Raw genomic sequence first — 16,157 nt, 5'->3', positions numbered from 1 at the left:
CAAGGCTGAGGGGTGCGTGGGCACAGCGTGGCCTGGAGCAGACGTGGAGAGTAAACCCGGACTCCAAGTAAGGTTTTCAAATAAGCTCACGCAGAAATAGAGCGTAGCGATCTTGAGCCCAGAGAGGAAAGTAAGAGGGCACGGGAATGCGGCGCAGCTAGAGAGAGAGGGCGAGCGGACGGCACAGGGCCACCCGCTCCGGGTGAGGGCAGAAGGCGGCGTTTCCCCAGAGACCACTGCACATCTTCGCCGTGGCGGTTGCAGGTTCTCGGGCTCTGATGCGTTTCCCCTCGAACTGCCAAAAGGTAGCAGTGCATTCACCCGAGACGACGGCAAAGCGGGGAGGGGCTTTTTGGGTGTTCCCAAGCCCTGCTCCTAAGGGGATGGAAGGTTCTTGGGAAATAAAGTAGATGGGTGCCACGCAACCCAATGTAATATACTATTTTCAGCTAAATTGGAATCTATCACTGTTGGATAAGGAGAAATTAAATAATAGGTGGCTTTGTGATGCTGTACCTGTGCAAAACACACAAACAAAAATCAAAAACTTAAGTAAAAAGTGGGATCCCTGAACAAGATCTTATTAAAAGTGGCTCTGAAAGTGCCTACAAACCTGTTACGGGGAGTTATAGGATTTGACTGGAAATATTCTTAATTGGAAAGACGTGGCATCTAAATTAAAGGTAGACAATTAAAAAATCCACCTAGGTTTAAAAACCACGACATAACCACTAAGTAGTTCCTGTGCTTTGAGGACACAACTGGACCACCAACTAGGAAGAAAAGAAATTTCCTCCTCCTGTTTCCGGGTTCCAAAATTCAGAAATGAAATGATTTCATTTTTGTTTTCAAAATGATGTTTAAATCCAGAAATGACCCCTAGCTGATTGCAAGTTAATTTTCTTTGAAAATGTTAACCATTTTCCCTTAATTAAATCACACGAAATAGTATAAAATTAGAAGTCTACTGCTAGGTCACCACTTAAGGACACTTAAGACAGGAGATATATCCTTAATTATACATCTGTAAACAAGCCAGAAACCCCCAAACCTTCAAATTTTCAGGATAGTTATCTGTGAGGAGGCTTGATCTCTATGCTTTCACGTGAATTTTATGAACTAAAATTCCATCCCAGAGAGAAGTGATTTTTCAAATGTTTCTATAGTGCATATATAGCTTTGTGTCCTGCTTGTAATGCTGGTCAAGTCTACCAAAGTGCAAAGACTGCAGCTGGTGGGGCAGAGGGATGTACTAAATATTTTTTAAACATCCTAACTTAAACGGGGGTAGAACATCTAATACATTCAGCAATTATTTTCAGATTCCTTTCAACAAATGCAAAAAAGGAAAAAACATAAGTAAAAAAAGAGCACACTACCTCCATAACGTTTCAAAAAATCATTTTAACATATAGGAACATCCAGAATGAGAAAATTACACAGGTCCTCCTCCATCTAAAGCCAACTTCCATATGCCAGTAGTCTGCATGAACAAACTTTCAACCTGCATTTAAGAAGACCCCAAGGATTAACAGGCATTAATTATCTTACTCTAAATGCAAGTTAGTGATTTTGTTTTAGAAAACCCCGTCTAGATCACTAATTGATGGATTCCCATTAATACACCTGTATTTGCATTTCAGCGGTAAAAAGACAAGCAGGGTTTTCGGCACAGAAGAGAGCCGCTTTGCCAAGTCTTTTCAAAATGTCAATATGCTTCAAGTAGTACCACAGCTGAGATATTCCTCTTGATTTCCAAACTGTCTAGGTGGCCTGGGTGGTTTTCTGCCGGCAGCAGCCTCCTACCTTTAGTTTGTGTGCCTATATCCATGAGGGGGGATTAATTAGCCGGGTTGGAGCTGAAGGAGGCTGTCGTGACGAGCCCAGTGGCGATTGGCCGCCCGCCTGCCTGGCCCTGCCTTTATAATTTCCACACGAGTGCATCTGGGCTCTTAGACAAATCAACAGCAGCTTCTTCTGACATATACACACGCACACTCACCCCGGACACACTCTCAGCACACTTTTCCTCCATTTGATTAACAGTGCTGCACACACAATGATTACGGGAAAGCGTAAATAAATACGGAAAGGGGTGCTTATTTTGACTACTGGAAGAGCTTTGCTGGGTCTCAGCGCAACTTTTTTTTTTTTTTTTTATTCCTGAGAAGGTGATCTCTCCATGCGGTTCTCTCACACAAGGATTCTTTAAAAGAGGAAGAGAGACAAGGAGAGGGGGGAGAACAGTCTTTCACTTTAAGAACGGCTGGGCTCAAAGATAAAAGGAAGGGAAAAGCAGCAGCAGCAGCAGGGAAACCAACGCTGCAGCACTTCCGAGAGGCATTTTTGATCCATTTCTGAGCGCTGCGGCCCGTTTCTCCACCGAAGTTGGCTCCAGCTCTAGCAGCCGCATTGGATCCCACAGCTTACTGCGAGACTCCGGTGTACAATCCGGATCTCTGCCCCAACATGATTGCGGCCCAGGCCAAGCTTGTCTACCATCTGAATAAATACTACAACGAAAAATGCCAAGCCAGGAAAGCTGCCATTGCCAAAACTATCCGGGAAGTCTGCAAAGTAGTTTCCGACGTACTGAAGGAAGTGGAAGTGCAGGAGCCGCGGTTCATCAGCTCTCTCAACGAGATGGACAATCGCTACGAGGGCCTTGAGGTCATCTCCCCCACGGAATTTGAAGTGGTGCTTTATCTCAACCAAATGGGGGTGTTCAACTTCGTGGACGATGGCTCACTGCCCGGCTGCGCGGTGCTGAAGTTGAGCGACGGGCGCAAGAGAAGCATGTCCCTCTGGGTGGAATTCATTACCGCCTCCGGCTACCTCTCGGCGCGCAAAATCCGGTCCAGGTTTCAGACGCTGGTGGCTCAAGCGGTAGACAAATGTAGCTACAGGGATGTGGTAAAGATGGTGGCAGACACCAGCGAAGTGAAACTGAGAATCCGAGATAGGTACGTGGTGCAGATCACGCCGGCTTTTAAATGCACCGGGATCTGGCCGAGGAGTGCTGCCCACTGGCCACTTCCCCACATCCCCTGGCCGGGACCCAACCGGGTGGCGGAGGTGAAGGCGGAAGGTTTCAATCTCTTGTCCAAGGAGTGCCACTCCCTGGCCGGCAAGCAGAGCTCGGCGGAGAGCGACGCCTGGGTGCTGCAGTTCGCGGAGGCAGAGAACAGACTGCAGATGGGGGGCTGCAGAAAGAAGTGCCTCTCCATCCTCAAAACCTTAAGGGATCGTCACCTTGAACTGCCTGGCCAGCCCTTGAACAATTACCACATGAAGACTCTGGTTTCCTACGAGTGTGAAAAGCATCCCCGGGAGTCGGACTGGGACGAGTCTTGCCTGGGTGATCGGCTGAACGGGATTTTGCTGCAACTTATCTCCTGCCTGCAGTGCCGGCGGTGTCCCCACTACTTTCTACCGAACTTAGATCTGTTTCAAGGCAAACCTCACTCAGCTCTGGAAAACGCTGCCAAACAAACGTGGCGACTGGCAAGAGAGATCCTGACCAACCCGAAAAGTTTGGAAAAACTTTAGAGGATGAGTTAATCAAGAGCCGAAATTATTACCCTTCTCAAAGTCCTTATTAAGTGTAAACTTCTGTTCAATTCCTAATATTCCACTCCGCAGTGTAAACAATCTCTTCCTTTAAAAAGGAGTAATAATACAATATTTAGACATCATCTCACCCACCCCCACAAGGGGAGAAAAAGTAGGGGAAGCGGATGGAGAAAAACCCAAAGCCACTAGTATTAGAAGACTTCTTGCCACACGATTTCCTATCTCCCTTGAAAAGTACACCGTAACACTCCGTAAACAGCCCGGTTGTAATGCAAGACCGCGACGAACACTCCGCCTAACTATCAAAGGATTATTGCAATCCTGGTGATTTAGGTGCATCTGCCTGTGAGTAAACACGATTTGGATATGCCATCTGAAAGAAACTGTAATGTATATTTTGATTTGTAACAAATATTGTGATCTCACATTGTCTTTGAAAGTGTGGATGTTGGTGTTTGTGATTTGGTGAACAGAACTTAAATTGCCATTCTCGATACTTCCAGACATTTTCCACTAACAAAGTTATCATTTAAAGGTAGATTTCCTCCTGGTACTTTCCTCTGTCTTTGAAAGTGTCTGAACTTTAAAAAGTTTACATTTTGTTTCAAATATTGCTTGTTCTATTTCTAACATTCCATAAATATACTTGAAATGTTATTTAAATATATTCAAAGAAATTTGAATTCAGCTTATATAATAACGCTTGAATATCTGAATTATATATTTGAAAAATGCACTTGAAATACACTGGATAATTACTTTTGTGATTTAGATTTTAATTTGTTGCTGGTTTTTATTTAATTAGATGCTAATAAATGAAGTAAAATAAAAGTTGTCGTGTCTCACTTTAAATTGTTTCCTATCAAAAGATGTAATGCTGCATTTTGAAAATCAAACCCACTTGAATATCTTAAACATTTTGAGAAATATGCTAATGAAATCCTTAAAAATAAAACATTGGAGAAAAGCTCTTTCTGTATAGGTATATAAGATAACGATCTACTCTCAGTCTCTAACTTACTTGTAAGACAATTCCTTTCTACAACAGACACAATTTAAATCTACCTTTGAAAGCTTGCTCTTCTTGTAGCATTTTTGATAATATAAGAAAAAAAGTCTATCATGACAGTAGAGATGACTGACTTATTTTAAAAACTGCATTTGGAGCTGGAAGTAAAAGAAGTCCCATGACTATCCTTTGGAATACTTTAGTAGTCAACAAGTGCTGAAAATGCTGATCACCTATGGGCCTTAAGTTAGTTAATTCAGGTGATGGTAAATTTTTGGATTTTAGCTCTAGTTTACCAATACTATTTTATTACATTTTATATCAATATCTAAATTAAAAACAATAAAGTTCTGGATCTGTGGGAGCATTTGTCTTTGACTATTTTAGAATAACTGCCTCTAAAAATAAAGGAAGATTTTTTGCAAAATGATGCTAGAATTTCTAGTGTGACACTTCATGCTCTTGAATTCTTAACCCCAGAATAGAAGTTTGCAAATTGCACAGTAACATGAAAGTCAAAATATTAAAATAGATCTCAGAAAGTGCTGAGAAAGAGCTACTCTAATACTCTGGTGTTTAAAATCTACACAATAATATTTAATAAGTATGCATTTAAATGGTTCCAATATGTATTTTCTGGCATTATAATCAAAGAAGAATACAATATTTAAACATCTGAGTTCTAGCATATATATTTTAAATCAAAGCTCAGAGAATCAGTTGCTTTCCTCTTAAATCCACATATAAAACCCATTCTTATTTCAGGAGATGGACAAAATGGGTGTACTAATGGAGATGAATTTATATCTAAATGGCTCTCCCCCCAGTTTCCTTATAACTTTTCAATAATCACAATTCAATCTAAAGTTTTGAAAATTAAAAGTGATCTTAATAAGAAATTTCTTAAGACCTTTCGTAGTCAGCCCTCAGAGCCTGAGATTCTGGGCCCCAGGGACTTGGGAGCAATTGGCTTAACTACCAAATCTGCCCAAGCGCAAACAAAGGCACTCACAGAAAGACTGTTAAAATGTGCATGCTCTGGTAATACAGGATTTAACTTCATTAATATAGTCTTCAGTTCCATAAAGTGAACATGCTTTTTCATTCATTTTATTTTCTCTGAGAAAGAGGAGAATGTGCTCCCCTCCTCCACTGTCAGGTAAAATCAAACAAAATTGAAAACCACTTCCTGGCACAAAGCCACCAGTACCGTACACGGAATCGCTTTAACTCACTTTAGTGTCGATCTTCTTGAAGGCGGAATCATCCTCATCTACCTCGAAGTAGATTTCTGTCGTGGTGATGGAGAGAGTCCCCTTGGCCACCACCACGGGAGCGATGAGCTGGGCAGGGGTGCTGAGAACCACTGGGCCTGCAAGGCAAGGATAAGGGGAGTCAGGCTGATCCCCTGTGGCCCTTCCTGCTCCCTCCCAGAAGGGTACCAGAGGTTTTTATTGGTAAGGATGCACTAGAAAAAACGGTTCCCGTATTAGGCGGCAAACTCTTTTTTCATGTAAGATAAGGACTACTTAGCTTTTATTCATTACCTTATAACAAGACTAGAGAGAAAAAATGGTATGAAAACCCAGAAGGTCAGGCTACCGAATACCGCTCAATTTCCACCTAGAAATCCTACATGGTTGGTGAGGGGCTGCCATTAACCTACTTAAAAGTGCAGAACGGACAAATGTCCCAATTCTCCACTGAGTATCACTGGCTTTTCCAGAGACCCTAGGCAGTCAGCACTGCCCCCAAGACCAGCCATTGCGCGAAGCCGCTCCACTCAGCAGCGGCGCTCCCGAAGGACAGGCGAGAGGACCAGAAGGGGGCAAGGATCTAAATGAGGCAAGGATCTAAATGATAAATTCCGCTGTTGTGAGCGGTTTGCCTCTTGCAGGAAGATTAATATCTGTCTCCTAAGGCGCGCTACACACACACATACGCGTGCATACGGACATTACATAAAGTTCTTATGTAGAAAAGAACGAAAATCGTAGTCACTTTCTCACAGAGAATATATCAAAAGGGACGAAAATGTAAGACGCTTGAACAAAACGATTCTCAAAAAAACCGTGCGAAAGTGCTACTTCTCAACTTTTGAAACTGCAGAAACAGCTTCACTAAAAGTGCCTGCCAGGGTGCCTGCTTCGAATTCCCTCAATCTGTTAAGGTTGAAAATCACGAATTACGCGTATAGAATACGAATTCAAATGGGATATTACCTAAATGTTTCCTGTAAAGTCTCCCCAAAGGGAGACATTCTTCGCAATCCTGGATTTGAAACACGATACAACGTTATACATAACGTGGGGATCGGATACAACCATTCATTTGTCGGTAGCAAGGGCGCATCATAATCCCTTCCACTTCTCCCCTCAAATGCATAGTCAAGTGCGTCACAATAACAGTCGGGGGAAGGCAATAAAAAGTCAGGTTCTCTGCGGCCGCTAGGCCTCGGCCCTCCGGGCGGAGATCCCTCGCGCCGATGCCGCCCTCAGCCCCCGCCGGGCCGGCCTCGGGAGACGCGGCCAAGTTGGCCTTCCCTGGCGCAGCACACACCCAATCTGCGACCGTCCTGCACAAAGCCGAGCCTTCCCGAGGCTGCGGGAACACAGAGGGCTGGGCTGGCTTCTGTCGCAATTACAAGGGGGTGGCTAAGGAGCAAACTGTGACAGTGTCAGCTTTCAGCCTGTCGGGACTGCCTGGGCCAGACCCACGCACAGCCCTGTCTTTCATTTCACTGCTCTCGATCCTCGGATAAGCCCCCGGGGCTCGCGGACTCTGGGCTTCGGCCTCTGCCCAGCGGAGTCGGGGTCCACCTCGGTTGCACAAGGTTTTTCTTTGGAAAGGGAGAGGCAGTCGATCTGAAGCACCACTTTAAAGGCTCATCAATCTTAATCTAGGTTGCTCAAGTAATTACGCCCGAATCTCTTGTACGATTACAAGTGGATTTGGGTTTCTATTCCCCAGGCCCTCCTTTGTGTTTATTGGAGGGTCTGTGCGCGCGCTTGGCGGCGCCTCCTGCCTTCCGCGCCCTCCTCCGAATCCCCCAACGCTCGGGCCGGTTCGAACCGCTCCCTTAACCCTTAAGCAACCAGGACGCTCCCTTGGATGCCAGTTTTCCTATTTTCTCTCTGAAGAAATCTATGCGGTTTACTCTTGATTGGGGCAAGGTGAGAAAGGTGATTTGGTTCACACTGGAAACAAAGTTACACATTTTTAGGCATTGCTAAAAACCTCAAAAAAGTCTCCATTCTAAAGACAGAGGACTACCAAGATGTGTAAGAGGTTTCTGGCATTTGGAGACAAATAATGGTCAAAAACACTAAAAATGGCGAATTACTTCTTTCTCCTAAAAAGTAATTTAACGTATCCAAATTGAGAACATGAGAAAAAAGATCGTGAAACATCAAAACCGTACCCATTGATTTACTGAAATACATTACAATTTTTAAGGACACGATCCGTGAACTTTCCACGGGGAGCACATCTTCTCTACTTACTCCTCTGCGTTTCTGAAAGGAGATGGCTTCCTTTAGATTTTACTCCAATATCGTTGTGTTGAGGAGATTTTCCGGGCGTTTATAAAAGGGCTTCGAACTGGTCTTTCTTTAAGAAAGATACATCATGAAATATTCAGCATTAATAGTGTGTCATTTTTACCCTCGTCCTTTGGAAATCTCCAATTACAACTTCCAATTCCATAGCATGTTTAAGGAGCACTGAATCTTTTTGTTGTAGTCTTCAGGGAGCAAACCAGCCGCAGAGAGAATACGGAGTTAATCCACTACAGCAATAGAGAGAGGGGATTATGTTTTAATCCCCTTTGGGGGAGCCTTTGGATTTTAGGGATCCGATATTAAAATGTTTACACAAGGCACAATCATAAGCCAGCAGATCTTCCATATGGTACCTGGTTATTTGAAAACCTCGGATCCCTTTCCAAATAAAAATAGTTTATAAAGAACAGCATCTCTGAATGACGGTGAGATGGTGATCTAGCTGATTCTGTTCTAGAAGATAACTTAAGTAACTACAAATTTAACTTCCTAAACTTTGCTTGGTGTAGTGAGTTGAGGAATGACTGTAAATATATTCATCCCAATCACTACTGTAGCAATAAAACAATAAATTATAATGTCCTCAGCACACATAGAAGTATTGATATTACATGTTAAACAAATGGGTAAGACAAAACCTCTTCTTATTGCATTGATGCATATAATAATTTAAAATTCCACCATCTAAAGTGGTAATTAAAAGGAAAATACAAACGTTATTTACTTTTTATAACTGGCAATATAATGCTTAAAAAATACTGTTCCAATACTATTTTTGAAAGAAGGATAGGGGTATTACTTCCCATTTATCTAACCTAAAATGTGAACTAGAACAAAAACCACCCTAGCATAATGAATCTTTAAAATAATAACTTCTCTTTAGAGCCATAAGATCTTTAACCAGTTGAGATGGTAAACCTCATCATGGACCTAGAGTAGAAAGTACACATTTTATATTAAAAAAGAAACCATTTATCAAATACACTTTAAAAGTAGAATGTTAAATACTTGTGGGTTTAGATTATGCTGATGAAAATCAAAATTTCAAGCCCAGAAATCTTAATAATACACTGACATTTTGGTAAAACTTTACAATTTACAGAATTCTTTTTTGTTTTTTGAGATGGAGTCTTGCTCTGTCGCCCAGGCTGGAGTACAATGGCTCAATCTCTGGCTCACTGCAACTTCTGTCTCCCGAGCTCAAGCTATTCTCCTGCCTCAGCCTCCTCAGGAGCTGGGAGTACAGGCGCATGCCACTGTGCCCAGCTAATTTTTGTATTTTTAGTAGAGACAGGGTTTCACCATGTTGTCCAGGCTGGTCTTGAACTCCTGACCTCAGGTGATCTACCTGGCTTGGCCTCCCAAAGTCCCGGGATTACAGGCGTGAGCCACTGTGCACGGCCACAAAACTCATTTGTATTTTTACAGAACTAATAGTCCAATATTCACAAATTTTAAGTTACTGGATGTGTCAATGCTTTCTTGCCAAAGACCACCAAGAACATATCTGTAGTTGAACAAGTGGGTTTTATTATTCATTGCAGTGAGAGAAACCGACAACAATAAGAACCATGGGGTGACTTAGGGGGTGTTAAAAGACTCATTGTAGGATCTGGATTTTACTTGTGATTTTGGGAAGGGTTCAGGAAAGCAGGGCTTTGCTCTGGATTGGCCTCTGTCAGGCATCAGAAATAATTCTATCATTAAGTATTTCAATCAATTTTATCTAGAGGGAGGGAAGACTAAATGTATGCTAAAGCTCTAATTCAAAAGATGTAGCAGTCACTCATATTAGCCAAAAGAGGGGAATGTCTGGTACTTTTGGGGTATGCACAGTGATCTTGCTTTTGTCTGTGTTTAGTCAAAATTATAAAGTTTTTTGTCTCACATCATCATCATACAGCCCTGTATGAAGTTGGTGCTCTGTGAGGTTGTTTATGTCCAACAAGGGAACATCATGGCCTAGCAGTGAGCTCCAGGCCAGTACTCAAAAAGAATGAGGCCTAGATATAGGCAGGCCAGTTCCCAGAGGTCAGAGGCTGCTTTTCCTTTTTCTCAACTGCAGGGATTAATCATTTTCGGGGCGGGGGGCGGGGGACGGGAGGGTAAATTAATCATTCTCAGGAGGGGGTAAAATACATTCTAGTGATTAAAAGGCAACGATGGCTATTAAATTTCCTAATAATGATAAGCTTCTTTACAACTTTCAATGTAAAGCACAGCAAAGACTATACATGGAAAAAGAGTTGCCGTTTAATTAAAACTGGAATTGCTAGAATTATTTGATGACTTTTAATTGGTAAACTATATTTAGGGTACATAAAATTATAATGTATTTTAGAATCGCTTGAATATTTCCTAACCTTAGTTTAATATCGTTAAAAGTTGTATTAGCTATATGGATTTTCTTCATCCTCAATTACTTGGAAACTACATGCTCAATTTGCTTTTAGAACCTGTGAAACCTTGTTATTTTTGGATAATAAAAAATTGACTAATCTTAGTAGAATTATTAAACTTAAAATCCTGATGTTATTTAGAAGAACTAAAACTAATCTGAAATTCTTTATGTTCACTGTAAAATAATATTATTCCAAAGAAATTAGGACAAAAATATAAGGAGGGAGTAAATTTTTATAATTATTTTTATAATGTGGTATACTTTCTAGGGAAGTAATTCATAGCATGAGTGACTGAACAAGATATCTATCACTGCTTTGGACTCTTTTTTTTTTTTGAGATGGAGTCTTGCTCTGTTGCCCAGGCTAGAGTGCAGTGGTGTGATCTTGGCTCACTGCAATCTCCGCCTCCTAGTTTAAGTGATTCTCCTGTCTCAGCTCCCCAGGGAGCTGGGATTACAGGTGCACGCCACTATGCCCAGCTAATTTTTGTATTTTTAGTAGAGACGGGGTTTCACCAAGTTGGCCAGGCTGGTCTTGAACTCGTGATCTCGTGATCCACCCACCTTGGCCTCCCAAAGTGCGGGGATTACAGGTCAGAGCCACTGCACCTGGCCATAGACTCATTATTTTTAAGTATGGTACAGTCAATTTCCCTAAAACATTCTCCCCCATAGAAACAAAGGAATAAGATGTTTTAATCTCAAAACAAATTACTGAAGAATATAATAAAGTTGTAACTTTGTTTTGGAATCCTAGGAAAGCTTTGGGCATTATGAAAATGGAGGTATTTGTGTATGTGCCAGAGGGAGGGGCAAGTTCTAGAAAAAATACTGCAACAAATTTTAGATTTCCAAATTTTAGATATCCAGGATGGTTCTCTGGGTTTCAGGTGATTGAAGTGTCTTAAGAATATATATATATATATATAAAAGTCATAGTAGCAAAGTCTCTAGATAATGACTGTTTTATTTATATACAGAGAATATTGATAGTTGTCCAGATAAAATTTCAGAGTAATGATATTTTGAAATTTTCAATTTTCATTTTTTTATTTTTTTATTTTTTTTAGGGCTGGGCATGGTGGCTCACACCTGTAATCCCAGCACTTTGACAGGCTAAGGTGGGAGGATGAGAGGCCAGGAGATTGAGACCAGCCTGGGCAATTAGCAAGATCTCATCTCTACAAAAAAATTAAAAAAAAAATAGCTGGGTTTGGTAGCACATGCCGATGGAGCTATCTACTTAGGAGGCTGAGGTGGGAGGATCCCTTGAACCCTGGAAGTTGAGGCTGTAGGGAGCTATGACAGTGACACTGCACTCCAGCCCTGAACTTTTTTTTGCATGGAAATAGTTGCAGAATGTTTTTGCTTGAATAAAATAAAAATATTTTAACAACTCATAGAACACTATGCCTCAAGGGTTATGAATTTAAACTTCAGTACTACTTCCTCCCCAACATATTCACAAAGACACAATGTACCCTCCCCTAAACTATCCATTATAAATATTCTATAAACTCAAATTTTACACAAAAGCTCACTGTTTTCAGGAATTGGCCTCTTGATGATCCTAGCTGACTTCTTGAGCATAATCTATCCTTCACACTAAGATGAACAATAACCGATTATCCCCACAGATCATAATTTCCTTAGATTATTATTGTATAAAATGAGACAGATGATAAAGAACACAAATTAGGTGTTTTGAGATGAGAATAAACCTACATCTGAAAAACTCAACTTAGCATAGTCTAAAACAGACATGGAAGGAATGGAGCCCTCTTATATGAACAACTGAATACTGCAATTTAGCATATTATTTGTTCATCATGGTAGATCATTTATTTTTATGCTATTATCTAAAATCCCACCTTAATGTATTTATAATACATATTTTTAAAAAGTACTGAGAAAGACTCTGGTATGCTCTAACTTTAACCTACCATTTATGATTACCAATTTATTTGTAGAGCAGGTAATTCTTTGTTACAAGGAATCAAAAAAAAAAATTGCTGCATTTTCTGCAAAGGCAGTGAGTGATTTCCTAGAAGAAAAAGCTTACAAAGCATATATACTATAAGTAAAATAGCACCGAGTTATTTTCCAGTACAAAAAGTACTAAACAACAGTGATAGTTTTAATGTTCAGTGTGAAAATTTGCTCTGCCTTTTGATTTAATAAGTGAGCCAGCTGAGATTTCTGTTTCTAGTTATATTACATTTAGTTCAACATATGGAATATATTTTTCACCTTCTGGAAGAGTATTGACTCTTCTATGGCACTGGGATATCATTTAATGATCGGGAAGAGTAAATTTCTACTAGACTAGATGAGTGAATAAACCAGAGGATATGATTTAAATCTTTGCACCCCCAGGTTGGATTAAGTAGCTTGCCTTTATATTTCCATAGTTTCCTGGCCATATCATTATGGCACTTATAATATATTAAATATATGTGTTTAAAAGTCTGTTTCTCCTATTTGGCACAAGCTAATTGAAGACAGGGTTTATTATCTTGTCCACCTATCACGTATCTGTCATATAGTATGCAATCTATGTTTGTGGATTGAATATAGAAAATGATATATACCAGTGTTGCATTTATATGTCATAGTAAAAGCTCACTGAAATTAATATATTACATATTTTATGTTTTTCTGAAATTGATTTCAAATTTTTCTTTATAAATATAAAAGATAACTGTTTTAGAGAAAACAAATTTAAAAATATACTGATAACCAATGAGAGTTATAATTTAATTGATCATTCTAGCTATATTACATGTGCACTATTATGGTTTTAAAGGGCATAATTTTACGACTATCATATTTTTCCTAGTGTATACTTTGCTCTCTCTTTGTAATTAAATGTGTAGAGGCATGTTTAACTCAGCATTCATTCATTCATTCATTCATGTAGTCAACAAAAATTACTTAATGAGTAGTGTATTGTTTTTGCATATAAGGAGAGAATACAGTGGTGTATAAGACATAAATTTTACCCACAAAGAGCTTATAGTATAAGGTAAAGAACACACAAAATAATTATGACATAAGGAAGAAAGGGTTAAACTAAGAATTGTGTAAAGTACTTTACATGATTTATTTCTATTAACATTCCTGTGTGATAGCACTGCTATCATCTCCATTTTACACATAAGAAAATGAGACTGAGGGTTGGAGTGATTTAGAGGTCATACAACTAGTAAATGAGAGATAGGATTCAAATCTGGTGATCTGATTCCAAAGTCAGGGTATTTGTTATATATGTTGCCTCCTACCAAGAAAGGGACAGAAAAAAATTCTAGACATTCACAGAACAATCATGATTTCCAGCCTATTTTTGGTGGGGGAGTGAGCAGTTGGAATAGAATGACGGCAGTGACATCTGTAGTGAGGTGTGATGGATGGGTAGAATTTGGACAGGTCGGGGTCTGGGAGAGCATAGTGAGCAAGGGGAATAGTTTGGGCAAATACACAGTTGCAGGCATAAATGAGCAGTAAATAAGTCTGGCCAGAGTTTAGGGTGTGTAAGGGAAAGCAGTGTGAGATGAAACTGAAAAATCATACATATCCTTGAATGTCAGACTTTGTAGGTTAAGGAATCAAAGATTAGAGCTCAGAAATAATAATGCAGAGCAGTGGGTTTTACCCTTTTTTCTGGGTCACACATTCTCCTGAGAAGATGGATAGATATACGGATTTTTTTTTTCTAGAAAAGTTCACCTATACATTTGTTCATCCTGATTATATAATAAATGAATAATTCATATTTTCAAGAAAAATTAAATTTTTTTCATTTGTCTTCCTTTATCTAAAGATTTTTCTGCATCTGCATTTATTGCTGTTTTTCAGCAGTTTCTGGAAATATATCTTTCCTCTTGTTTGAGGTAGTTACCCTGTCTATCTGTGCTACTAGGCCTACCCTCCCCTGCCGCCTCTGCTCTCTTATTTCTATCTCCTTTCTTCCCTTCTTTGTTAAGCTCTAGGTATCAGTTTCCATCTCTTAGTTCCTCACTCCTATTCTCTCCTTTAATTTCAGTCCAACCTCTACTTGGGCCAAGCTATTTGGGAAATACTCATTAATTAGTAAGTTAAAAGCTTGGAAAAGTCCATCAATTAAAAAATTCTGCAACTTTTTCTTGTTTGTTTTTTTTGTGATGGAGTCTCACTGTGTTGCCCAGGCTGGAGTGCAGCGGTACCATCTCACGGTAACCTCTGCCTCCCAGGCTCAAGGGATCTTCCCACCTCAGCCTCCTGAGTACCTGGGACCACAGACTCGCACCACCACACCTGGCTAATTTAAAAAAATTTTTCGTAGAGATGGGGTTTCGCCATGTTGCCCGGGCTGGTCTTGAACTCCTGAGCTCAAGCGATCCTCGCACCTCACCCTCCAAAAGTGCTGGGATTATAGGTATGAGTCACCACACCTGGCCTGCAACTTATTTTTAAACTCATAAATTTCCAAACACATTTAACTACAGAGTTTCTTTTTTCTCATTAGCATCTTTCAAAAGACCTGTGTTACAAGGAACATTAGTTTGAAAAGTGCTGAGCCAGAGTTCCTGACTCCTAAGCATAGGAATCTTTCCTTTTCTCTTACCACTTTACTTCCTGCTTGGTATCCTGTTGTGGGTTCTCCTTCATTGGCTGCCCTTTAAACCTTGTGCCACAGGGCATCTGATTTTGGCCTACTACTTCTCTATTTTCTCACTTCCCTTAGGTGATCTTACTGGTTTCCATTATGAACTCCATGCCCACCTTGGCTCTCAAATTTCAAACTTCTATTCTTTTGAAACTTTTGGAGGCCCAACAGGTCAAGCATCTTCATCTCCCACCCACAGAAGACCTTGCATCTGCACATTCCCACACACAGTTAATAGCTTCTAAACCACCTCTCCTCTCAGGCCTGATTCCCCTCATTCTTACTGCCTGCACTAGTCAGTTATTACAGTCCTCCACAAATTACCTTCTAATTTTTTTTTTTTTGGTAGCTGTCCCATTCTCCCCTTTCCTGCCTGCCGTCAACTTAGTTGAGGCTCTCATCACTGCTGCTTTGGAAAAGAGCCTCCTGTCAAGCTCTTACCTTAAGTCTGGGCATCCTAAAAACATATTCTACACAAGGGCCAGAGTGATTTTTTAAAAAAATTAATCACTGTCATGCTTAAAATCTTTCACAGTCTCACTGTGGCCTTCAGGATAAAATCAAGATTCCTTATGGCGCATCAAGTTCCCTCCCTGAGCTTGTCAGTTTCAGCTTCAGAGACTCCCTGCCTCATGCGTTTTACCGAAGTAATTTAGAACTACTGTAGTTTCACACAGAAGTTAATGTTTTAGCATACATTTCCCGCCTTCTGCAACAACTCTCTAAATACTTCTAAATGTTTAACTTATTTTTCAAGACTCAAGAAAGGAAATACCCATTCTAATAAAGGCTTTCCAGAATCCATATTATTCTAGGACCATTTATTGTGTTGTAATGGTTTCCTTTCTACATTTAGGTTAACTATTTTTTTTTTCATTATCTCTTCTCCTCTATAACTTCCTGCAGGGCAGAATTTTGATCATATGTGTCTTTTTACTCCAAGAACCCACCATTATGTCTCACAAAGAG

The 16,157-nt window shown here is 40.3% G+C and overlaps 2 protein-coding genes and 1 long non-coding RNA gene across 12 annotated transcripts in view; 1 reads left to right on the top strand and 2 right to left on the bottom strand.

Moving 5' to 3' along the window:
* Nucleotides 1–16,157, bottom strand: part of NBEA (neurobeachin) — a 741,630-nt gene that overhangs the window by 209,076 nt on the left and 516,397 nt on the right. For 8 of the 10 annotated variants that reach the window (XM_005585622.4, XM_065533144.2, XM_065533146.1 and 5 more), the window contains one exon: nucleotides 5,818–5,954. In XM_005585622.4, coding sequence (XP_005585679.2) covers nucleotides 5,818–5,954 — 137 coding nt within the window. Of the gene's footprint in view, nucleotides 1–5,817; nucleotides 5,955–6,248; nucleotides 6,359–6,804; nucleotides 7,637–16,157 lie in introns of those variants that run through there. The other 2 variants (XM_074021838.1, XM_074021839.1) reach the window with 2 other exon arrangements.
* On the bottom strand, nucleotides 1,385–1,831 carry LOC141408965 (uncharacterized). The gene is made up of 2 exons (XR_012426818.1): nucleotides 1,627–1,831; nucleotides 1,385–1,504 (listed from the first exon to the last, which is right to left on the bottom strand). It is a non-coding gene; the product is annotated as an uncharacterized lncRNA (long non-coding RNA).
* MAB21L1 (mab-21 like 1) lies at nucleotides 1,980–4,404 on the top strand. Its single transcript, XM_005585621.5, has one exon. It carries the CDS (start codon nucleotides 2,470–2,472, stop codon nucleotides 3,547–3,549), a length of 1,080 nt encoding a protein of 359 aa, XP_005585678.1. The 5' UTR covers nucleotides 1,980–2,469; the 3' UTR covers nucleotides 3,550–4,404.

Source organism: Macaca fascicularis, chromosome 17 (genome assembly GCF_037993035.2).
Source record: "Macaca fascicularis isolate 582-1 chromosome 17, T2T-MFA8v1.1".
Lineage (NCBI taxonomy): Eukaryota > Metazoa > Chordata > Mammalia > Primates > Cercopithecidae > Macaca > Macaca fascicularis.
This window is presented reverse-complemented; position numbering and strand designations above follow the sequence as displayed.